Source organism: Carassius auratus, chromosome 22, assembly GCF_003368295.1.
Source record: "Carassius auratus strain Wakin chromosome 22, ASM336829v1, whole genome shotgun sequence".
In the NCBI taxonomy this organism is placed as follows: domain Eukaryota; kingdom Metazoa; phylum Chordata; class Actinopteri; order Cypriniformes; family Cyprinidae; genus Carassius; species Carassius auratus.
This window is the reverse complement of record NC_039264.1, coordinates 9,336,173-9,361,478: the sequence shown is the minus strand read 5'-3', so window position 1 is coordinate 9,361,478 and position 25,306 is coordinate 9,336,173. Positions and strand designations below refer to the sequence as shown.

General features: G+C 33.1%; 1 protein-coding gene across 1 annotated transcript in view; it reads left to right on the top strand.

The window, feature by feature from the left end:
• The first annotated feature begins 6,249 nt into the window (after nt 1-6,249).
• The window catches only part of LOC113039628 (rab GTPase-activating protein 1-like), an 87,969-nt gene continuing 68,912 nt past the window's right edge, over nt 6,250-25,306 (top strand). Inside the window, exons 1-10 of the mRNA XM_026197585.1 lie at nt 6,250-6,325; nt 13,543-13,726; nt 13,813-13,972; nt 14,375-14,582; nt 16,111-16,285; nt 16,355-16,515; nt 16,678-16,788; nt 17,602-17,668; nt 18,491-18,593; nt 20,506-20,672. Coding sequence (XP_026053370.1) covers nt 13,589-13,726; nt 13,813-13,972; nt 14,375-14,582; nt 16,111-16,285; nt 16,355-16,515; nt 16,678-16,788; nt 17,602-17,668; nt 18,491-18,593; nt 20,506-20,672 — 1,290 coding nt within the window. The 5' untranslated portion in view covers nt 6,250-6,325; nt 13,543-13,588. The remainder of the gene's footprint in view (nt 6,326-13,542; nt 13,727-13,812; nt 13,973-14,374; nt 14,583-16,110; nt 16,286-16,354; nt 16,516-16,677; nt 16,789-17,601; nt 17,669-18,490; nt 18,594-20,505; nt 20,673-25,306) is intronic.

The window sequence follows — 25,306 nt, the reverse complement described above, 5'->3', positions numbered from 1 at the left end:
GTTATAGATTAGGCTAAACTGCCTAATCATACATATAATTCATGTGAAAAAAAAATATATATATATATATATATATATATTTACAATTTTCTTCAATTGCCGTGTCCCTGAAGTCATTTTCCACCCTGTTAGTAGCCTACATACTTTCTCGCTTTCCAAAACCATCTGCAATGTCTTTTTTCCCACTGGAATTCATCTGTCAAAATTGCGGTAAGCTTCAACTCTCAAGCCAAATTTTTCAGATAAGGTCACTTAAAATGTATTAAGACTCCATTGTTTTATTTATGTATTTTTTATAATAATTATAATATATCATTTTAGATTTTATTTAAATCTATTTTTAGTAAAAAGCATTAAAACCTCATTATTTAAAATTATATTTAAATCCATGTTTTTATCAAATAAAATGAACTTTTCTGCCATTAAATTACCTTGCAGGATTTTTTAAATATCATTTTATTTAATTTTATCATACTTTTATGTTAAATGTGTAGGTGTTATTTTGTATTTTTAAATATTGTTTTTTTTTTATTATTATGATTAATTTATAGTTTGTTATGCATTAAGTTTACATTTCATTCTTTTTTTCTTAATTAACTTATTTAAAATTATTGTATTTTGATATATATATATATTTTCTATTAAAAAAATAGTCCAAAACTCAATGTTTAGTAAAACCCCCTTTATTCTTCCCTTAAAAACACTGCATTGTATATTATTGCATGCAGATCAAGTTGAGCGCATTGCATTCTGGGACACGGCACTGATTATTCGTATCATATCGTAAGAGTGATGCTGGAAAAAATTCAAATGCATGCACTTCTCTCTCAATATTAAAAATGTATACTCATACAAAATAAAAATGATATTATCTTTCATATTTCAGATTACTAATATGAAAAATGACACAAAAAAAGCTTTTCTGACAACATTTCTGACATTCATCCACGACTTTTCCAGATGAATTGCATTAAAAAACTGTCAAGCCACATTTAATTTGAAACACTTCAAAGATTCCTCTAAAATTGCGCAGAAGGCAGCGTATAATAATTCATAAAGTGCTGATTAATAGTTTAGTGTTTTTGCAGGTGGATCTAAATAAAGATGAATGTCTTATCAGCAGGGTTTGTTCTTCTGTTCAGCTTCTGCTTTGTGCATTTTTGTTGGAAAGAGCGTTTATGTATTCAATTAGCAGGTGCTTTTATCCAAAGTGGTTTATAAATGAAGGATATTGGAAATTATTCATAGAAAGGAAGTGACAGCAAAATTACAGAATTGGCAAAAAGAAAACTAGAAGTGAGCACATGCATGCAGGGAAAATAATGAACAGTGGTTCTGTTAAATAAAACCATCAAAAAGAAGAAAGATTTTGTAAATGCTGAAGGGTGTTTGTTTATTTATTTATTTAGTTTTCTTGTGATAGAATTAAATATAATTTTTGGGTGAAAAAAATGTGTAATAGTTCTGAGGATTTTATTGTGTCTTATGGTTTATCTTTATATTTATTCATTTAGAATCTTAAATCAATTATTATTATTATTATTATTGTATATGTGTTGAAAGCAAAAACAAAGCTTTTTTTAAATATATGAAATTAAATATAAATATTAAATATTATTTACACATTTTTATTTTATTTATAATGGTGACAACAGTGAAACAGTAGGGTGTTTTGACATGTTTTTAATTGATTATTGTTATTATTTATTTATTATTTTTTTGTTTATTTGTTCGTTTATTTATTTATTTTTGATAGATTAGGAAAAGTTAGCTTTTTTTGTGATAGATTTGGGTGAACTGTGTGAATTCTTATTTTAAAAAAGTGAATCAGTAGAGTTGTTATATTTGTAAACTTTAATAGTTTTATTTATAATGATATATAGTAGGGTGTAGATTTTATATTCAATTAAATATTACATTATTTTTTATTTTATTATTATTATTATTATTATTGTTTTAATTATATATTAGAATATATTTTGTAATATTATTTATATACTTTATTATTATCATTTGCAATGATTAATAACACTTTTTTGCTAATTTCATAGCCTGTGCCATTCATGACAATAGTATGGGGTATGATTTTAATTTATATTTGGTTGATGCAGATTTATTTTTTTATTTTTTTATGCTTTATTTTGAAAGAATGGCTTTTAGAAAATAATTTTATATGTGTTTTTTATTGTTAGTATAATGTTTATTTGAAGACATTCAATCATTTTTATTCTGATTCTGAAATAGTTCTAGATTTTGTAAGAAATATTTAATATTGTAAAAACGTTGCATATTTCATATTATACAGTGTGTTGTTTTATATATATTTTTTATTTTGATAAATTTGACTGAACTTGGTCATTATGGGACCTTGAATGGTAAGATTACTCCTATGATTAACCAACAAACTTTTTCCTATTTAAAATCCAGATGTAATGTTCCACACAGCAGAAGAGGATGAGAGAGAGAGACAGAGGAGCAGGTGTGTGACTCTCTCTCTCTCTCTCTCTCTCTGATTAGCGCGGCGCTGGTCAAACTCGATCAGACACACTTGCTCTGAATCAGTCTGACGGAGCAGTGACGCGCGTCTGTCTCGAGCTGGTCTCGAGTCACTTCAAGTGTTGGATCTGTGGGAGAATTTTTTTGGTTTTGCAGCGCCATCTTGCGGACGTTGTGACACTGCCCTTAAATTAATTGCACTTACAGTGGTCTGACGGTCAGTCTGTGTGTGTGTGTGTGTGTGTGTGTTCGCGTCCAGAGTTTGATGGAGAACCGGTCGGATGAGCGCGGGAACTGTGGTTATAACCGCAGGAATTCTCACCACGGTGATTCTCCTGTGCATCATCGCTGTGCTCTGTTACGACTTCAGGTCGGCAACTCACCTAGATTTACCTCTATTCTAAATATATTTAATTAAAAATATATATATTATTGTATATAGTGACAGTGAAAAGGTAGGGTGTTTTATTTAATATAATGCTGTTATTATTATTTGTTTTTTGAAAATTCATTTTTTTGTTTTGTTTTCATAATTTTAGTTTTCAATAGATTTGGATGGATTCTTTATATTTTAAAAAAAGTGAATCAGCAGAGTTTTTTATTTTAGTTATAAACTTTATTGTATTTTATTTATAATGGCAGCAATAGTAAAACAGTACGATGCAGATGTTTTTAGTTTTTTTTTTTACTTATACACTTTGTTACTTTTATTTTATTTATAACGGTAACAATAGTGAAAATATAGGAGTGGATTTTTTCATTTAAATTAAATATTATATTAATTTAAAATGATAGATTTGAATGATTTTTTTATTTGCTTTAAACTGTAATGATAACACTAGTCAAACAGTGCTTTAAAAATGTCATTAAAATGTAACATTTTTATAATTTATTTGATTTTTTACTTATAAACTTTATTACTTTTAGTTTTTTTTATAATGACAACCATAGTGCAACAGTAGGATATAGATTCATACACAACCACACACACACAAACACATTATTATAAGACAGGAAGTGAAGCTGGAGAGAGAGGGGTGAGTGAGAGCTCAATGGTGCTATATTATGTCAGCGCACTGCCTCGAGGCTCTTGTCACCAACAATTTAATTACATTTTATATGGTTCCTTATGTTTTGATAGATTTTGATCGATTTTTTGTTTTGTTATTATTATTATTATTATTATTATGATAGATTTGAATAAATTATATATTTCTCTGGTTTTAGTCACCTTGGTTGCAACAGATAGTGCTCCTGTAATTAAACAACAACACCAATAATAATAATAATCAATATTCATTCATTCTTCCACTGATGTCTATGACATTCCAATCTCTCTTACTGACTGACTGGCCTTGTTTTTCTCCTAGTATTATTTCTGTAAGAAGAATGGATCTGATCCAGATGCTGTTTGCCCACAGCCCCAGTTTGCGTCGCTTACATGCCGTCCCACTACGACAGCCCATCCCTGTCTCTCACCCTTCCCTCTCTGCTCAGCCGGCCAGACCTCTACTCCAACACACAGGCCAGAAGCACTGATGTCTGATCAGCGACGTCCTCCGAAAACACCCATCATGTTGTAAAAACAGAGTGAATCGGGACCAAAGGACTGCCAGTACTCAGTTTTTACATTTTATCTGTCTAATGGTAAATTGAAGTCAACAATCCTATATAATGCTTCATAGAAACTGGTTCTTCCTGAATTTATTTGACTCTAATTAACACAATTTTTTTTTTTATTAATGTGTGTTTGTAAACCTAAGCACATTTAAAACAATGGTAAATGCACGTGTGAAGCAAAGTTGTGCAAGATAAGGCTTGAATGAGTTTTATATGTTTAATATTTTAATTTTTACAGCCTTATTTTAGTAGACTTCAATAAACTAAAAGATAGATTTGTGCTAAAACAAGGGGAAAAAAATATGTCATTTTAAAAACCAATAACTATGAAATAAAAAATAAAAATAACAACAAAAAAACAATTATTTAAATAACAGATAATAATAAATTCAATATTTGTAATTAAGTATCCTCTGAAGATTTTTGGTTGTTGATGTTTTAACATCTTACGCTGTTTCGAAAGGTGTTTAAATGTTTTTATGGAAGACGAAACAAAAATACAGATTGAGAAAACAATTGCAGTGAAGGACTAAAACAAGAAAAGAACAATCTGATGGTTTTCAAATCAAATAAAACAGAACAAAAACATCAATCAAATAAAAGCAAACATTAAATAAACTAAATAAATATTATTTTGAAGTTTAAACATCTTACGCTACCTAGGTAACTTTTGTAAAAATGTATTTTTTACATATTTGTGAAACCTGTCATTATGTCCTGACAGTAGAATATGAGACAGATAATCTGTGAAAAAATCAAGCTCCTCTGGCTCCTCCCAGTGGTCCTATTGCCATTTGCAGAAACTCCATCGCTCCCGGTAAAAAACAACCAATCAGAGCTGCGGTCCGTAACTTTGTTTGTGTTCAAAATGTAGAAAAATGTATATAATAAGCGAGTACACCATGAATCCATTTTCCAAACCGTGTTTTTGGTTTGTCCTGAATCACTAGGGTGCTCCTATAATAAGTGTTTATATTCTGACTATTTTAGATTGCTTCTGGGATACCGCGGCGGAGTAACCCAGTACCTTTGTGATTCTTCATAGACATAAACAGAGAGAAGTAGTTCCGGCTACGATGTTCTTCCGCAAGACGCAAGCAGTTCTGTTTATTAACCGCTAGAGCGTCAAAAGTTACCGACTGCAGTGTTTTTAACTGAAAAACAAGATAAAAATACAGATTGAGAAATGTTTTTTTGCAGTGGAGGGTAAGGGCTCCTAATTTTCTAAGAGGCCTTCAAAAACTGTCTGGGCCTTTCTGGTATTTTAACATATGGGCTATAATGTATGAGGGCTATCCTACACAAGAACATTTTGTTACTGTGCCACAAGACATTATTTTATTTTATTTTATTTTAACTAATAATGCTGTTTTTTTTTTTTGCAAATCCACTTGGTGGCGCTAGAGGTGCAAAAATGACACACTTGATCTTTAACTGAAAGATTTGTTAGCCATCTCTATGCAAGTTCAGTGTAATCAGTCATAACAAGAGGTGTTTAGTCCATGAGGAGATGTTTGAGGTAAATATAGTGATAGGTTTACGATACACGTTCTTTTCATTACATGCAAAAATTTGAATATGTAAGTTATTATTCTATTTTTTTGTTAACCTGGTTTAGTGAAGTTTGATGTGTTCCTCCAGCCGACTCGTTTGATCAGAATTATATGTCATTGACAAGGATGCGATGATTGAACTGGTAGCAACTGTTACTTTCCATGTGAAGAAAAACTTTTATAATATTATATTTATTTATATTATATATATTTGCAATATAATATTTATTTATAATATAAAATAATGAATATAATAGTATCTTCCCACTTCTTTATAAAATACCTTTTTTTTAAACATAGATCTATCTCAGAATTTTTCATTCATTCACCTTAATTACGTTTACTTTTTGTGTTTACATTAAGTGTATTATTTTTGTGGTAAATTTATTTAATTGAATATAATTACACACATTTTAAAATAAATAAAATGTACATTTAAAAAAAATGTTTGGCTATTTTTTTTTTGTTGTTGAAAAAAAAACGAGATTTAATAGACTTAGCTTGGCTCTACCACTTATATTTTATATAACAGAGATTATAAATCTGAAACGGAGGGCGTGGCTTTCTCCGGTGGCAGCGATGACGTCGCATGCGCCATGTGGATAAGGTTTGCGCGTGTGCGCGCGCGCGTCGCTCGGCTGACAGACTCACAGCAAGTAAGTTGCTTTTTACCCTCTCAGGAAACTCATAACAAACACCAAAATGAAAGAAATCTTCCGCGTCGACACGACACACGCGTTCGGGTTTAGTATGTGTTCAGCGTGGAAGCGTTTAAAAGCCTCTGAGGCTCGTAACCGTTTATTCTGAAGTTAAAGTGGTAGAAAATTAGCTAATTGTTGATTAGCAGTGGCTAGCTGGCTACCTGACTAGCTTCAGTTTAGTTAGGCTGCTCCTCACTGACAGCACACGCTGTATTTGGGATTTTAACTAGCTGTTATGATGGGATTTGTGTGTGTGTGTGTGTGTTATGAAACACATTAACAGCAGTACAAAACTGTTTAGTCAGCCTCATTTTCGGTTGTTGAAGGGGTTTAATGTCCGTTACTCTGAATCCCTGTTAATGTCTGGACAGTTTTTGCACTCACTTAATGTTGTATTAGTTTTTAAATAGCTGGGTAAACTGGGCTCGTTTTGTTAAAACGTTAGAGCACACTAAAGTCCTCAATACAAAACTCATAATTTATGTGCAAGGTTATATATATATCGACGCCGTGGGATTATAAAATAACTGACATCTGTCAAAATCGAGTTATTCACGTATTATTATTCTGTGACAACTTTGTATTTTACTTTTTTACCTTGTGTTGTTTCTTTTTAAGCTATGTACATTTTAAGCCATTTTTTTAGAAAACAAAAAAACTGCTCTGAATTTGTTATAGATCCATTTGTTCCTGTTCTGGTTCATTTAGCCTGTTATTGGTAAATAATTAATTTTAACGCTATTAAAGCCATTAAGTAATTTAAGTTACCTAAATCATAGTCAGAGCCATTAACCTGTTAAATGTCCCATTTGCCATTACATGTTTTAAACAGGAACCCTAAAGAACCTAAATTAATCTTGACAAACATTGTAAAGTTAAAAACTGTAGTTTTGATATTTGGTGATTCATTAAAAAATATATATTTTACAGAGCAACTGTAATTTATTTATATGCAGGAAGAGTACTCATCAGAATCAGAGAGTGTGCGAGCTGACCTTTACTTTGAAATAGTGATGCATAGATGAAATAATGGCAAATCTGGACAAATCTTTATAAATTTTCATGCAGAGTGTTCAAAAGATTACATCCATTATATTTTTTGAGAAAAAAAGGTCTAAAAGTGTTTTGAATATTTAGAAAAAACAATAGATTATCCTTTTTTGATTATTTCACTTCTACATTAATCTGCCAGTCTGTGGACCAAAGCATTCAAAAGTTATTTTGAATTTAAGTTGGAAATGTCGTTGTCACATGCTCAAAAGTGGAACTGACAGTTAACATGTTAATTCCAATATATTAGAGCTGCAACTAACGATTATTTTTTCTGTCGACTAATCTAACGATTCGTTTTTTCCGATTAGTCGACTACTCTAATGATTATTTTTATTACAATAAATAATTCATCTAATGTTCTTTTTTTGATTAGCTAATGAATCATTTGGATGACTTTACAAAAAAATATAAGTACAACTTCTAATATAATATTTCAACCTTTATTCATTTTCAACCAATGTGGTTGAAGTTTTTACAGTATACAAAAATAAAGAGGCAAAGAAAATTATTTTACTATGGTAAATATGAGCTAATGATAGCGTTTATAATTAAACCACAGTAGCCATAAATTTACAGTAGTCTGAGACGTCATGAAATGTTCTTTAGCATCACAAACCATAAAATGTTTGTATGAAGTGTATTAGTTTTGCTTATTATTTGTATTTTTGGTAAATTAAAAGAAAATACTTAATATGTATTATTTATTCTTTTTGGTATTTTGGATTTGTGTTTGTTCCATTTTAGTATATTTTATTGTATGATTTATGTAATAAATTTGGATGATATCATATATCATTTTAACCTAAGGTTTAGATCAATATCTATAGTAATGTACTATATTTAGATGCAAATTACTTTTAAGTTTTATATATGTATATATATATATATATAAAAAAGTAATTTGCATCTAAATTTAGTACATTACTATAGATATTGATCTAAACCTTAGGTTAAAATGTATACAATTTATATATTATAATTAATATATTCTCACAAAACTGCACAGCTTTGTACTTTATTGCTTAATTATACAGTTCCTCTGATTGTTCCCTTCTTGCTGGGTGATTTCATTGGGCAGATTTTCTCATATTACATCATGGCTGGCCCTGAACGAGAGCTCGGACAGAGAGACAAATAACCGAGGAGTGCACTCATTGGATTGGACCATTTTGAACTTTAAACGCTGTGTTGGACATTAGGAAAGCCTTGGCTGTCTCTCAGTGGCTCAGTCTGGATGGTGTCATCATGTGATTTATGCCATGTTGTAGTAACGCAGCCCTTATTAATTTATTGTCTTTAAATGATTAGTGTGAATAATACAGAAAGCAGAGTATAAACCGTTGTTAGAAGAGCCTGTTTCTCCTGCTGTGGCCTTCAGTTTGTGTGTGTGTGTGTGTGAGTGTGAGAGAGGGGGAGTATTGTGTCTAATGCACTCCCAGAATAAATAAGCTGCTCCAGCTTTATCTGTGGTCGAACATCAGAGACAGAGGCCCAGGCTCAGTTTAACCCTCCTGCTGATTGGTGGTGTTCAGTGCTGATCACTACAGCTCAAGTACATCATGTGAATTGTATTGTCAATCTTTGTTTTATTTATACATGCATTTATTTATTTTTGTCTTACTGGAATATTTTCGGCAAATGGATTTATCAAATGGATAATTTATTAGAATGTAATCGTTTTTTTTTGCTGAATTCTCTTCTGTCAGCGGCCACAGCAACATATCTTTTTTTTTTTTTCAAATTAAATTGTATTATTAATCTTTTTTATATATTCTCACTTTTGTTTGTTTTTTGAGTACACTAAAGTTTATATATTTTTTCCCTTCAGCTTTATCTATTTTCATCCATTAAACTAAATTAAATAAACTAAGAAATATTGCCTTGCTAACTTGCTGAAAAGATAGATTTAAGATTATTATATTTTTTCAGTTAACACATTTTATTTTTTAGATTAATTATTATTATTATTATTTTGTGTGTGTGTGTGTGACGTCGATTCGATATTGATTCGCAAAAACCACAAATTTTTTCCGGTATTTATTTCAGCACACATTTAAAATAAGATCCAATTAACATGAATCTCTTTATTTAACTTGGGTAATGTTACAATAGAAATCCTGTCGTTTATTCAGGGCTTATCATGACGGAGATACTGCCATACGAGTGATTCGCAATGCTCAGGTGAAATGCTTATTGGAACAAAATAAATCTGTGCAAGCATTTGACAACAGGCGTAAAGGCACCATGATTTACACAATGAATAATTGAATGGATGGCAAATGGTGCAAAGCAAATATCATCTCCAGCTGCTCTGAGAGTCACTTCATTAGCATTTTACCGATTCTTTGAGAAAACTACCATCATATCACATACTAAGTAGCTGCAAGTTCCTCACGGCAACCCGTCAAAATAAAAGTTTAGTTTAACATTAAGAAACTGTCAAAAATATTTGACCATTTAGTTGCTTAAGTAACTCACTTAAGACTCAACAGTGCAACAACAGTGCTACTTCTACTGCTAATAAATATTAATAAATCTTTAATTTTAAAGGAATAATCAAATTTGTCTTATTTTTAATTTGAACAGTAATCCTCTGTTGTACAGCACCTTGTTTGCCATAAAATAAAAGGGTTTTTCATTTGATTAGGATAAATTAAATTGTTTTATGCCTTCATCTGATTACCAGAACAATTAAGAAGAACATTTTATATGGCTCTATTATTGTTGAAAAGAGGACCCTATACAAAAAAAAGAAAAAAAAAGAATAGGTTTAAAATACAGGCCTGTGGCTCTTAATTTCTTTTTATTAATTCACCATTTTTAAACTGATGTTTACTGTTCATTTTTTTTAGAAATATCTATAGCATTTGTATTAAAACTATATTCATTAAATGTATTAATAATAAAAATAAAAAAAAAATACATATATATATATATATATTTTTTTTTTTTTTTTTTTTTTGAATCGACCCAAGAATCGAATTGGGACATGGGAATCAATACCCATCCCTAATTTCAACCAAATATTTGTATGTTTTTATGGTTTAAGTTGACTCTAATGTTGTATATGCCATTATAATTTAATTATATTGTAAATTGTTTAATTATTATGTGCATGTATTTGTAACTATAAAAATATATTTTTGGGGTTAAATTACATATAAATTAGAAAGCTGATGTGATTATTATTAACTGGACTACAGTATGTCTTTGCCAGGCTACACTATAATTCTTTAATTGACATCCAAAGAAGTGAATAGTAATCTTTATATTACTTAACTGGCTAATTCTTAAATATTGACCATGAGTTTGTAATTGCTTATATTTTTTGTCTTCTTGTCTTTCCTGCTGTCTAATTCAATTTGAATGCCTAACTGGTTCTCTCTAGTGAGTAGCTAAATGCATTCTCTATTTATTTCAAGCGAGGAACTACATAATGAATATGAAGGGCACACAGAGACCTTCTGTTAGCGTTAGGTTTTATCCTGTGTGCTTTTCAATGGCTGTAATTGACGGAGGATGATGGCCACATGCCTGCTGCGTGTGAATGTGAAGACCCTTTCACCCGCTGTGACCCACTGAAGGAACTCGATGTTATTGTATTGCGGTTTCTTTATTGGCTCGACCTTTACGCTTGATAGTTGTGTGATAATGTGTAATTTTTTACTTGTGAAAACTAGCTGCGTACAAGGTGTGAACATCAGTTGTGGTTTCCTTCAGTGACTTTGCTTTGAGGCCGTGAAGATGCACTTAGACAGATGACACCTCGATAAACGTGAGCTTGTCGAATCAGCATTATTGTGTGAAATGCTAGATGGTGGATATCATTTTCAGATGACACTACTGTAACTCTCTAAAAGTGACTGGTGCTTTAGTGCTTTTTTTTTTATTGATTTAGCTCCTGCCTGTCTGAACATGATTAGTATCCAAAGCCAAAACTTTTGTAATAAATGTCCCACCTCATACTGTGCACAGTTGCTTATAGTATTCTAATATATATAATCATATGTTTTCACCATTTATTTTGAAATATAATAACTTTATCTGCCCCTGAAGGGACTCTTTTTTTTTCCTGTGGCTCAAGTGGTAGAGCATTGCGTTAGCAGCGCAAGGTTGTGGGTTCGATTCCCAGGGAACACACGTTAGGTAAAAACTGTTAGCCTGAATGCACTGTAAGTCGCTTTGGATAAAAGCGTCTGCTAAATGCATACATTTATTTATTCTCTGCTGATGTCATCAAGGCCTTGTGGGCGGGGAAAATATTCATAAACTGTAATATCATAACCTAATGACTAGGGATGCACGATATTGGATTTTGGCCGATATTCGATATGCCGATATTTTCAAAATAATTTTGGCCGATGCCGATATCGATATATACAAATATATACTGATATATTTAAACTTTAATTTTACTGAAGAGAAATCCATGTATCTCTTCTGTACTGATTCTACCATAAATGTATTATTTTACAAACGTAGACAGACATTCACATCTGAAAAACAGGTCAATTATTTCACTTGGAGAATATCGGTTTGGCTCATCGGCAGAAATATTCATATCGGCCGATACCGATGATGGTCATTTTAAGCTTTTATCGGCCGATACCGATGTTGTGCCGATATTATCGTGCATCCCTACTAATGACATCTTTTCTTGACTCTATCAGCATTATAATCCATCTTGAAGTTGTAGATGACCTGGGAACTAAAGTTCACTTAAAGTGGGAATTAAATGTCTTTTCCTACTTGAAATATACAGTCACGCATTGTTTATTACACAGAATCTGTACCAATATCATGGACCAAAAGCATCACTTGGCCTCTGAGTGTAGGTTGGGCTCCTCCTCAGTGAATCCTGTTGTTATACACTCTTAAAAATAAAGGTGCTTCACGATGCCATAGGAGAACCTTTTTTTGTCTAAATGGTTTCATGAAGAAGCTTTAACATCTGAATGAAGAAGGTTCGGTAACGCTTTAGTATAGGGTCCAATTCTCACTAATAACTAGTTATTAGCATTTCTATTATTAACATGTTGGCCATTTATTAGTGCTCATAAAGTACACATAATGCATGACATCCATACCCAATACCCAAAATGTAACAACTACATTATAAACTAATAATAAGCAGCAAATCAGGAGTTAATTGAGGCAAAAGTCATTGTTAATGTTTAGTTAATAGTGAGAATTGGACCTTAAAATAATGTGTGACTGAAGGTTCTTCAGATTATAAAATTTGAGAAAGAGACGGTCCTTTAAAGAGCCCTTGACTGATTTTTTTTATTTTTTTTGGAACCAAAAATGGTTCTGTGAAGAACCTTTTAAGCACCTTTATTTTTTAAGTGTATTTTTATTTATTAAGTTATATTTAAGCAAAATAACCTTACTGAAATGTAATGTTATAAATAAATATAATATAGACACCAAATAACTAATTGATTAATTGTTTTTATAGTACTTTACATTTTATTTTTATATATATATATATATATTATATATATTTTAATAATTGTTACAATTTAATTCATAATTATTACAAAGCTGGCTATATATAGATGTGTTTATGTGTGATAGGTTATATAAATAATGAAAAATATTGATTCGCTTTATTATTAATACAAAATGGCCATGCTGAAATGATAATGTTGTATTTAAATATAAAAGACAAAAATAACTTATAAAGAGACAAAAATAAATATTTTTGTGTAATACTTTATACTTATTTATGATTCATTTTATTATTAATAATCTACTTATTTTAATAATTTATAACTAATATAAAGCTGGAAAAATAGCCATATTGAAATAATAGTAAATGTTCATATATATATATATATATATATATATATATATATATATATATATATATATTTATATATATAACAAAACAAAAAATATATATATATATTTTAAATGTTATATATTTTGCATACATACAAATATGCCAGTATGGTTTTAATTTATAGCATCTTAAATTTGCACAATGCAGGTTTAAGGTTCAAGGAAGTCCATTGCAGAGAAAACCATCCAGTCATTGAGTATGTAACATTGCGCAAGTTAAAGTCGATGTTGTAATCCAGCGTGTACCCAGTGTAACAGGTCTGTCTTGTTGGTAGGGTTGCAGCAGCAGTGGGCCGAGAGGGTAGACTGTCCCAGGCTATCATGGCTGACAGCTCCTCCCTGGGCAGAGTGAGCGGCTCCACTGAATCTGTATCAACCGTCACCAGTGAAGAGTTTGTGCTCGTGCCGCCCACCGCTGGGGGCTCACCCTCCAGCTCCGAGGGGAGGCCCAGACTCAAGGTGTCTCTTTCTATCCTTCACTGTCTGACTTAATGTGTCAATACGAATGAAGTTAAAAGTGATCTAGATGATGTATTTTCTGCCAGATGTCGTGGAATGGGAGTGAGCAGCTGGAGCGGGCGATGGAGGAGGTCTTGGATGATGTTGGCGATGGACCGGGATCTGCAGAAGAGAAAGAAAGTCCTGCAGCACTCAGCTCTAAGATCAGACCACCCAGCCTGACTCTGGACTCCGACTCTTCTCATGGTACATCCTGCTCACAGCAACAAACTAACTCGTTTTTAGCCCAAACTCCCATTGGTCCTTGTTAAACCATGTCTCATACATATTTTACAAATGAACAGAGACATTAGATCTATTTATCTTAACTACTTCCCGTTGGCAGGTGTTGAAATTGGGGGACTTTGAACACTCACTTCCTCTCTTCCTCACACAAACATCCTCATTCAGTCACTCTTGACAATGGACCAATACATAAAACAAAGGTTCATGCGAAGCAAGAGTTTATTGTTTGAGTATTTCGACAAGAGCATAAAACAGATTGTTCTACCTCTTAAATATGATTGGATGAGCCACTTGATGGCTTGTATAATAAAAACTATAGAGAAGAAGATAAATAAATACATGTTTCATCGTCTGTGTCCACAGAAGCATCAGCAGCAGTTTTGGAGAGTTCAACAGAACAGGAGGAAGACAGCGTGCAGTTCAGTAAACTGTCCTATCTTGGCTGCACCTGGGTGAAGGCCCCTCGAAACGAGACGGAGGCCCAGAAAGCCATGGCCACCCTGCGGGCAGAGAGCGCCATCCCCATCCCTGTCACCCTCCATGTGCCCAGCGGTCCAGACGGTTGTGTCCGGTCAGTCATCTGCCAAAAATACACTGGGCTCTAGAAGTCTGAGACCACTCGTGTTGTGTTTTCATTGCAAATTAAATTTAACAATTTGTTTAATTTCAAAATAGAATTCCAGATTAGTGAGAATGCTTGTATTTAGCTGCTTGGTTGTTTTTTTTTTTTTTTTTTTTAAGATTTAGTACTTTTATTTATATATATATATATATATATATATATATATATATATATATATATATATATATACATACATACATACACACACACACACACACACACACACACACACACACACACACACACACACACACACATATATATATATATATATATATAATCTAAATCTTTTATATCTATATCTGAATTTTATCTTCTATATCTAAAATGTTCTATGTATATTTATTTCAGATTGATTTTGCATACGTTTATGATATAAATTATATTCTAAAACTATTTACAGAATTTTGGAATTTGATATATTTTTTATTATAGATATGACGCAAACCTCCTTGAAAAGTACTGCGAAAGTAACGCAAAAGTAACAATGCATAACTTTCCATAAAAAGTAATGTAATGAGTTACTTTTTTAGTGAGTAACACAATATTGTAATACATTACTTTTAAAAGTAACTTTCCCCAACACTAATCTTGAATCGTTTTCCCTGAAAGCTGTTTCTGGATTTATTCATTCCATTTTTCTATTAAAATATATGAAGTATTTATTGTCTATATGTTATCTATTTTCTAATTTCACTATTTTTGCCCAGTTTATTTAGCATTTTTCTAATGTAATAATATTCTTTTCCAAAGCAACTGATACTCCTGAACTTGTATTGTTATTTTTATTTTCAGATTTAGGTTTTCATAGGGTTCTCAGACTTAACCCACACCACACAACCAGTCACCATGTATTTATTTCCACGTGTTGCTCCGTAAAAGCTTTAAGACTAAGCACATTTAGCTTTCCTGCTCCGAGACAAACCGCATTCAACACTGGGGGTGTAAATGTGTTTGAGCTCTTGTGATCTCTGAGCCGCTTTTAGCTCCCACTTTCAGGTTTCGTAAATGTGATGCTGCACTACTGTTTTCACACCCTGTGTGGGTTTTTTTCTTTCGCTCAGGAACTGTGGCATAACCTCAGGTTTAACATCTCACGGTTTCTCCTCGCTTGACCTCAAACCACGTCTAAAGTTAACTAAGTGAACTTTGATGCACATGACATGTGCCACTGTCATTTAGCCTAATTCCAGTGACAACGAACGACCTTTTTGCACCTTAACAAATTATTTATCAAAGTACTACATCAAAAATATCTTCAGTACTTAATTTTACATGGAAATATATTTGCATTATGGTTGCACTATTCAAATTTGACCTATTGCTGGTTTGCATTTTGTGTGTGTGTGTGTGTGTGTTTTTCATAGCAATAAGTTAGGACTAAAGTTGATGTATATTGTAATCGATGTCTGATTATGTGAAAGAGACTGCTTTAGATTTCATTATATCAGTTTTCTCTGTTTTTTTATGGCTCTAGGATTGTGGACCAGGCCACTGGAACAGAAATTGGATCTTTTCCCATCTACAAGGTGTTGTTTTGTGCCCGAGGATGCGAGGGATCTGTCGAGAGCGACTGCTTTTCCTTCACAGAGAGCTACCGCAGCGCGGAGGACTTTCAGATCCACGTCTTCTCCTGCCATATCAAAGAGGCCGTGAGTTGCATGTGCTCATAAAGTGTTCGCTGAGTAAATCTCAAAGCTCAACCTCATTTCTTTCTTTAGGTTAGTCGCATCCTCTATAGCTTCTCGACGGCCTTCAAGCGTTCGTCAAAAGCTGCCACGGACATGCAAGACTCGCCGCTGCCACTTTCCCCCGATAGCGACGTTTACACCTTCACCGTTTCTCTAGAAGTGAGAGAAGATGATGGCAAAGGAAACTTCAGGTCTGTCATTACTCGCTTCTGAAGAAGCTTCAGTTCATTTTTTACCGTTGCTATTCACAGTGTGAGGTGAACTGTTGCTTCATTTGGTTTTTCCAATGTGGGCCACCAGAATATCAGTAAATGCAGTTGTGCCTTTCTTACTTATTTTCCTCTTTCTTCTAGTCCAGTTCCCAAAGACAGGGATAAATATTACTTCAAGCTGCGGCAGGGTGTACAGAAAAAGGTGGTGGTCACTGTCCAGCAGATGAACAATAAGGAGCTGGTAATAGAGAGGTGGGTTAGAAATTCAGATATTATGTCATTTTATGGAGCTGTAGTTTGCCTTTTAATGACTGGCATGGCAAAATATTTATTTATTATTATCTTATTTTTTTTATATGGTTTGACAATAGGCTTTTTGTTCATGTGATGGCCGTGAACCATGAATGGCTGCTTGCTATTGCTAGCAAACAACAGACAATATTAGCAGACATTCTGGTTCTAGACATTAATATATAATATTTACTTCATGCTCATACATTTGTATGAATGTATATGATAAAAAAAAAATTGTTCATATGCTTATTATATAATAATCTATTGCAATATAATTTTTTTATAACCTTTTTAAAAGCAATTCATGCATACAAGCATTATTATGTGTAGAAACCAACTTAAAATGCACAAACAAGTATTTTATACATGTATCATATATCGAAATATATATGTATATATTTATATTTTTAACTAGATCAGTGTGTGTGTGTGTGTGTGTATAAACTGATCTAGTTCATGTAGCATGCATATAAAAATACACTACATATATATTTCGATTTATAATAGTGTAATGGAAAGTTGTAAGTGTGATTCCTTGTGCAACCACTCGATGGCGCTGTAGTCACAGCACAAACACACTGTGAGCTGCGCTATGAAAACAAACCCTTCTCAAATGTTGCCCTGTTCTTAACCTACTGTCACAACTAATGACGTTATCTCATGAAGCGCATTACAGAAGCTCCAAACGACTCTGAAAATATGATATAATTAGTGGTCACTTTTATTTAATGCCTCATCATCATCATCATCGAAACCATATATTTTTTCCAGGTGCTTCGGGATGCTGCTTAGTCCTGGTCAGAAAGTTCGAAACAACGACATGCACCTCCTTGATTTGGTGAGACACATTCCTGGCTTCCCAGCGTTCTCGGGATATGACTGCTAGTGGTTTAACTCTTATAACTGTACCTCAGGCTCAGTATTATATGTTAATTTCTTATATCCAGACTCATTTAAATCACCACTCAGTTGCCAGTTTTAGAAACACTTAATGGAAATATAGGCTTTTTTATTATTCATTAAAAACGTCGTTTAGCGTTGGCCCTTGAGCCGATGAAGTTATGGCGGATTGCACATCGAGACCAAAAACAATTAGCACTTCAATCAAGCGTAATTGGGTTCATGGGGATTGTTGAATCGAACATCGTTCAAGGTTTAGTGTCGCGCTTTTCTCCATGTTGCCGTCTGGACAGTTTAGACGAATGTCATCATTTGATGCTTTTCTTTATGATACATGTTAATACAATCAACCTCAAATTTGCTGCAATATTCAAACAAAAATGCATTTTGATGTATTCAGTTCCTCTTCGAAAGAAACACGTCACAGTTAAATAAAGATGTCTTATTAATGCTGTAGCAGGTGGTTGTGGTGATATTTAATGAGATCCTGCCATGCAAAGACTGCAAATGACTTTGCTTTTAATAAAAGTCCCATATGGGTTTGATTTATAGATATCTAATTAGTCATTAAAAGAGTCTTTCTCCGTAATTTCCTCCAACTACTTTTTAGAAATCACTCCCTTATGAATAAAACGCGTGTCAGATTAGATAAATGAATTTGATATGTTACATTGAACGTATTTAGTGAAACTCAGATTTTATCCAGTAACCCTAGTCATTATGTAAGCGCTGAAAACGTATTTTGTGGTCGTGTTTGAAGGAGTCTATGGGCAAAAGTGCTGATGGGAAGGCGTACGTGATCACTGGCACCTGGAATCCAAACACTCCGGCTTTCCAGCCACTGAACGAGGACACACCGAAAGGTAAGAGCTAGTACACAATCCTTGGTTATCAAGTGTCTCTAGTGATTTCATTGCACAACATGCGGCGACCAAGTTTGACAGGTTTTACAGAAATTCACCCGTTACCTGCTTTTTTTTTTTTTTTTTTTTTTTATATATACACGTTGCCTTTCAATTTTCTCTGCTTCAGCCATGTTGAGTTCTTGATCTTTTACATGTTGAGCTGTTACACCGGCTTTTCTTGTCATGGTCAAACTGTGTCACATCTTTTACTGACAGCAGTGCATTTTTAATTGCTTTTCATCTCAATTTGGCCCGAACTAGAACTTGACTAATTAGGGATTTATTAATGGATCATTAATGCCAATGTATAGGTAATATAAAACTTAAATTCATATAAAAAAGAAGATTTTTTTTATTTAAATTAAATGCTGTATCATGCAAATGTATGTTTTTCATTGATATTTTGTATATATATATATATATATATATATATATATATATATATATATATATATAAAAAACTGTTAATATTGAAAGTGTTTTTTTTGACATTGTAGTCTTTAAATTTACACAATAAAAAAAAACCTCACTCATTAATATTTAATTTACTAGGTTGTCTGTAGAACTGATGATAATAAAACACTGATTTAAAAATATTTTAAATTTATAGGAATATATTTAAGATGTATGCTTTTTATAAAAAAAATTTAAAAAAACACGCAAACTCAGCATCAGGTCTCTGAAACCAAACATTTTTAAAACGCCTGCCAGGGTGAGGATTTACAAAAACTCCAGTGGTAGTGTTATCGTTTAGACAGTGAAACCGGAGATTTCGGAGCCTGCGCTGTTATCTTCGCCTACTGATAACATTTTCAGGCTTCTGATTGGCCAACATGGGTTTACTGTTGAGATTATATCGCCACCTATTGGCTTGGCATGCTTCTGACAGTGCATCATTAGCATGCGTTTGCATTTTCACGTGGACAGAAATTTGATTAAAAACGGAAGAAGGAAAAACTGTTTATAAAAATACCAGTGTACGTGTGGACATGGCCTTAGTGGTCCAGATTGGTACAGGAAGCACTAATGGCCTCTTTATTTAATGACTCAAAATACTAGAGTTCCAGTAATCCTAATCAGAGTGTGTTTATTGTTGATTTGGTGTGAGGCCAAACTGGAAGCAGTGGATCTCGTAACTGCAGCTTTAAAATGTTCAGTTGTGAAGTTATAGGGAGTTTGCTTTGAAGTTTAATTCCAGTCTGGTAAATTCAGATTACCACCTCAGTTTAAATAGTGTTTAATTCAGCAACCTGAGTTTTTCGTTTCAAGTCTCCACTTCATTACTCTCACAGTAAAACAGGTTTTGTGTGTGTTTGTAAGTGTCAGTCGGGCCCACCACAGATCTTCTGTTATTTACCTCCCTATCTTTTCTGACCTGACTCTATCGTAATTGGAATCTATTTTCAGCGATTCCCTCATAAATCTCGTAACTGTTGCTGTCTTTGTTTCCTGTTAATTGAAATAATAAAACCCCCTTAGTGTGAAACGGACTAGTTTTCACTTTTTCATGGTTTGTTTCTTTCAGCGTTCTGCTTTTTTAAATAGTTATAGGGCTCATTTGAGAGAAAATATCATGAGATCAGTTCCCAGAATGCCGTATTTTACCACAATTGACTGGAGATAAATAAACTAAGCTGATTGGACTCTTAGTTTCAGTGTTAACATCATGAAACATGCATTAATTTTTTACATAGTTGCATTTGACGTATGTGAAAAGAGCATGCAATGGGAAATAAAGTGGGCGGGCTTGGTTTGAATTTGATTGGATTGTGAAATACGGGTTTGTGTTATTACTGGTTAGTGTTTTCTGTACACACAATGAGGCAGGATGTCGGTTTTGTCTTTAACTGTGAGTTTATTTCTCCTCCAGACAAGCATGTGTACATGACGGTGGCGGTGGACCTGGTTGTGACTGAGGTTGTAGTGCATGTTCGGTTCCTCTTGGAGGCGCTAGTGCGGGTCTATCCGGCCAATGAGAGGTTCTGGTATTTCAGCCGGAAAGCCTTCTCTGAAACGTATTACCTCAAGCTCAAACAGGTACGTATAAAAAAACAAACAAACAAACAAACAAACAAACAAAAAAAAAGATTTATTATTTATTTATTTTTCACACAATAATTAAATGTAATTAAAGGGAAAGTTCACCCCAAAATGAAAACTGTCATTAATTACTCCTCCTCATGTAGTTCCAAAATCATAAGGTCTTCGTTAATCTAAAGAACACAAATTAAGATATTTTTGATGAAATCAGAGAGCTTTCTGACCCATGTGTCAATGTGTGATGTATATATTAGGGCCGGGACTCGATTAAAAAAATTTATCTAATTAATTAGAGGCTTTGTAATTAATTAATCGAAATTAATAGCATATAAAAAATTTGACCTGAGAACAGTGAGAAGTAATTTTTTTTCACATGGATTTATAGTATACCGTTGAATAATGACTAAATACATAACATTAAGCAACAAAATATTGTTTATTTTTGTTCAACCAAGTCTAGCAGACCAGTGCAATTTTTGCCATGAAGTGTAGCAATAGCATATGTAGAAACAATTTAGAAATAGTACAGTTCAGAAATTCAGGAAGCTTATAGGTGCTGGAACCTTCTGTAAAGTGTTTTTTAAGTAAAACACAATACTGTCAATTACATTAAGAACATTGGAAACCCTGACTATTAGAAAACATCTCTCTGTTGCTTCAGAGGCCATAACATACTAAGTCCAACTCTCAATAACCTTGGCCAAAACTATAAAGAGTTCAACATAAACTGCCAGTTGCACCAACAAAATACATAGTTCAACATTAAGTGTAAAGTCCACGCTAGCTGCTATATGTTTTGCGTTGAGGTGATCCTTGAGGCTCGATGTGCTGCAGTGATATGCGAGCGCTAGTTGGTGCTTCAGTATAATCGGTCCCGCCGAAACTCATCCAGTGAGAAACGTTCCGCGGTGCAAAAATAAGTTATTTAAAATGTGGGAAATTTTTTTCTGTAATTAATAAATCTTAATTAACGCATTCTTTTTTGTGTAATTAATTAATCTCAATTAACACGTTAAAGTCCCGGCCCTAATATATGTGTGTGTGTGTGTGTGTGTGTGTGTGTGTGTGTGTGTGTGTACATGTGTGTGTGTCTCTGTATTGAGAGAATTTATGAATAAAAGTATAATAATCATATATTATTATAATATAACGTTAAATAAAAGATTTATCTTTATTTATCTATATTATGGTTAACCTTAACTAATTGATCTTAAAAACTGAATCGAGGGTTAAGAATTTATATACATACATAAAAAAAGCATTTATTTCACTGATTAGGTTATTTCATTAATTATAATGGACTAAATAAGAAATATATTGTTAAGTGACTGGGTTCATTAAATTATACACCTTTTATTTCAATATGTAATTCATTTTATTTATTACCATCACCTTTAGTCGTCATAAAAATAATCTGACTGTGCCAAAATTAAAAAATCATTAAGCTTACAAACCCGAATTTTGAAAATGACCTGGAAACATTTCTGACAGGTTAGAGATTCACCCCATTTCTTGCAAAGCCTGTGAACTTTTCATGAACAGCGGCGTATCGGCTGCACAGATTGGAGAACAAACCTTGAGGAAGGAAGGGAGCTTTTGTGAAGGGTGAATAGGAGCAGTAACTCCTGAAAGCTGTGAAGCGGCAAATGGAGGCTTTGTATAATTCGTAGCTTAATAAGAGGCCCGGCGCTCATTAACATGCTCAAGTAATTAGAGCCTGCTGCCTGCATCTCTGCCTGATTGCCTCCGTAGTTATCTTATCGCAGAGAGAAAGAATGCCTGGGCTGTAGTTAAAAGCTAATTAAAAGATAATATTATGGCGTTAGCGATAGACCCAGCCCATTCTGCACGTTATTTTATTATTTCGTATTTGTTTACGCTGCTCATTAGGTGCGAGGAATTAGCGTGTAATTCTTCTGGCTGTAAACATCATTCTTCGCCTGTAGTACAGTTCCACTTTGCAGTTGAAAAAGGAAAGGGTGGTTTACATTAAGAGCCACATGACACGAGGGAAGCGGCGTCGAGAGGAGTGTTTGTGAGAGTTACTGGAAGTGCAGTGGTACAGGTGTGATCTCTGCCAACCGCAGAGGCCTCTTTTTTTTATCATCACTTGTTTTCATTTCCTCCCGTGCGTGTAATTATGTATTTGTCATTTCCCCTGAAGCGGTGGAGAAGGTGAAGCTAACTTTGAGCTTTGCTCAAAACTTTGAGCAGTTCATCTAAAAATTGTAAATCTGTTATTTGTTCACCCTGTTGTGTTTTGGACCATTATGACCTTTGTTATATTTCTTTATTTACAAAATTGTTGTTCTATACATAATAGAGGGATGTGACCTCGAGATCTCGTGAGATACGGTGTGTTTTGCGAGATCCGACTGGTCTCGTGAGAACGTGATGTTATCATTACAAAACAATTAGCATTTTACATTAGTGTTGCACAATTAATTGTTTAAAGATCTCGATTCAGACATCCACGCAATATTATTCCTGAATGACAGTGAAGCCTGATAAGCATGTTCTGTTGCTGCCCATGTTAAAGGGGTCATATGATGCAAATTCAATTTTTCCTTTCTCTTTGGAGTGTAACAAGCTCTTGGTGCATGAAGAAGATCTGTAAAGTTGCAAGACTAAAGTCTCAAATGCAAAGAGATATACTTTATTCTCCTCTGGGCTTGAACTGATGGCAAAACTAAGGACATTTTTAACTGTCTGTTCATTTATTTTGAAAGAAGAAGCTTGCGATTATGGAAAGGGATGTTACATTTCCCAACGAGTGCTTGTGGTGTTTTGACCAATCACAATGCACTGGGTCAGTTGGCCAATCAGAGCAGACTGCGCATGTTGGAGAGAGGCGGGGCATAGAGGACCTACAATAATGTACAGCAGGGCTCGACATTAATGCTTGTCCACTTGTCCGTGACAAGTGGATTTTGTGAAGGGACAAGTGAAAGAGAATTGTACCTGCCCAACCGGACAAGTAACCTGATCAAAATTTTATTAACAAACAATAACTAGTGCAGTACCGAAAATTTGCCGAGAATGATTCTGAATTTATTACTCTGTGTAAACGGTGACTAATAACGGTTAATGTATTGACAGGATCAAGGTCATGTCAGTTGAGGCTCGTGCAGTCAACAGCACACACAATACGACCAGCACATGCAACATCACATGACCAGGAGTCATGTTTTCCCGACTTTCAGCTCGATTCCAAATGTGATATTTATTTTAATTAATTCTTTTATTGTTTAACTTTAGTTAAATAAACAAGTAATATTAACTTACTTACATTTTAGACACGTTATGGATTGTTTGTTCAAAGCAGAACAGTCGCGCATCTCCGAGCAACACACAACAGTCTTTCGTTATTAAATGATTCATTTTTGAACCAATCAATGATTCAGTGAGCCATTTATATAAACTGTTACTTGCTTAATTTGTTAAATAAATCAGCCGTTTGAACGAATCGGTTGAATCAACTATTCACTCATTAAGACAGTAACTTGTCACCACCTACTGGTGGTTTAATTTCATATTTAAAAGTATAATTTTCATATTATTTTACATTTTCACATAACATTTCATAACTTGTACTTAAAAAAAAAAAAGTAAAACATGAATCTTATAACACTATTTATGCATTTGGACGGTAACAACCATAATGTCTTATTATTATAACTTAATTTATTGATCACATGTAAGAATTCGAAGTAAATGGAGACATGTACATATTTAATCAGTTTAGGAAAATATTGTCCTGCTCAAGCTCATGTCGAAGCTTAATGTCTAGCCCTGTACAGTATTTGAAAAAGAATGTGTTTTTTGAACACTAAAGAATTTCATTATATTCTGTTACACAAAGTACACAAATAATGATCTTTAAAAAAAAGCATCATATGACCCCTTTAATGAATAATTCATGATGGTGTTGATCCAGAAAGAGCAACAAAACCTTTTCAATCACACATCATCATTTCTGTGTTAGAGACCTTTAAATAACATAAGAACTGGGATAAAAGTTTATAGTTTTGGTATAAACACATTCTCTACAGTAAGTGATCAATATGAAAGCATCTTAACACTTGTATGTATTTTAATGCTTTTCTCTTCCGTCAGGAGGTGGTGACAACTACCCGTTTAAAATAAAGTATTTGAAATTGGATTATTCATTTAGGAGATTGTGAATTGTGAAACGGGTCTTTATGAATTGAGACACTGACTCCTTCCTTTATTTTTTTTTGTAGTTTATTTTATTCAAATTAATATATTTTTAAAGACTCGGGCATTGAATATTTTGTCAGAACCACTAGTAAGTGTAAGTAGTTTTTTTATTTATTTAATTTTTTATTTAGAATCGTGATCTCCAATCCAACATCATTCTCTATTTATCGTGCAGCTCTAGTTTACATGTTATTTATTGCTGTATGTAATTCATTAAAATAGAAGTTTAATTTCATAAAGCACAAGTTGATTTCAAAATGCACCTACAATTTTTTTTTTGCCTTTTTTTCAGTTGAATAAAAGACTATTTCCCCCCAATATATTTCATCATTGAAGATTTCTTGAAAAAATTAAATCTCATCTTGTTCTCGTGAACCCAGTCTCGTGTCTCATCTCATGGGATATAAGTG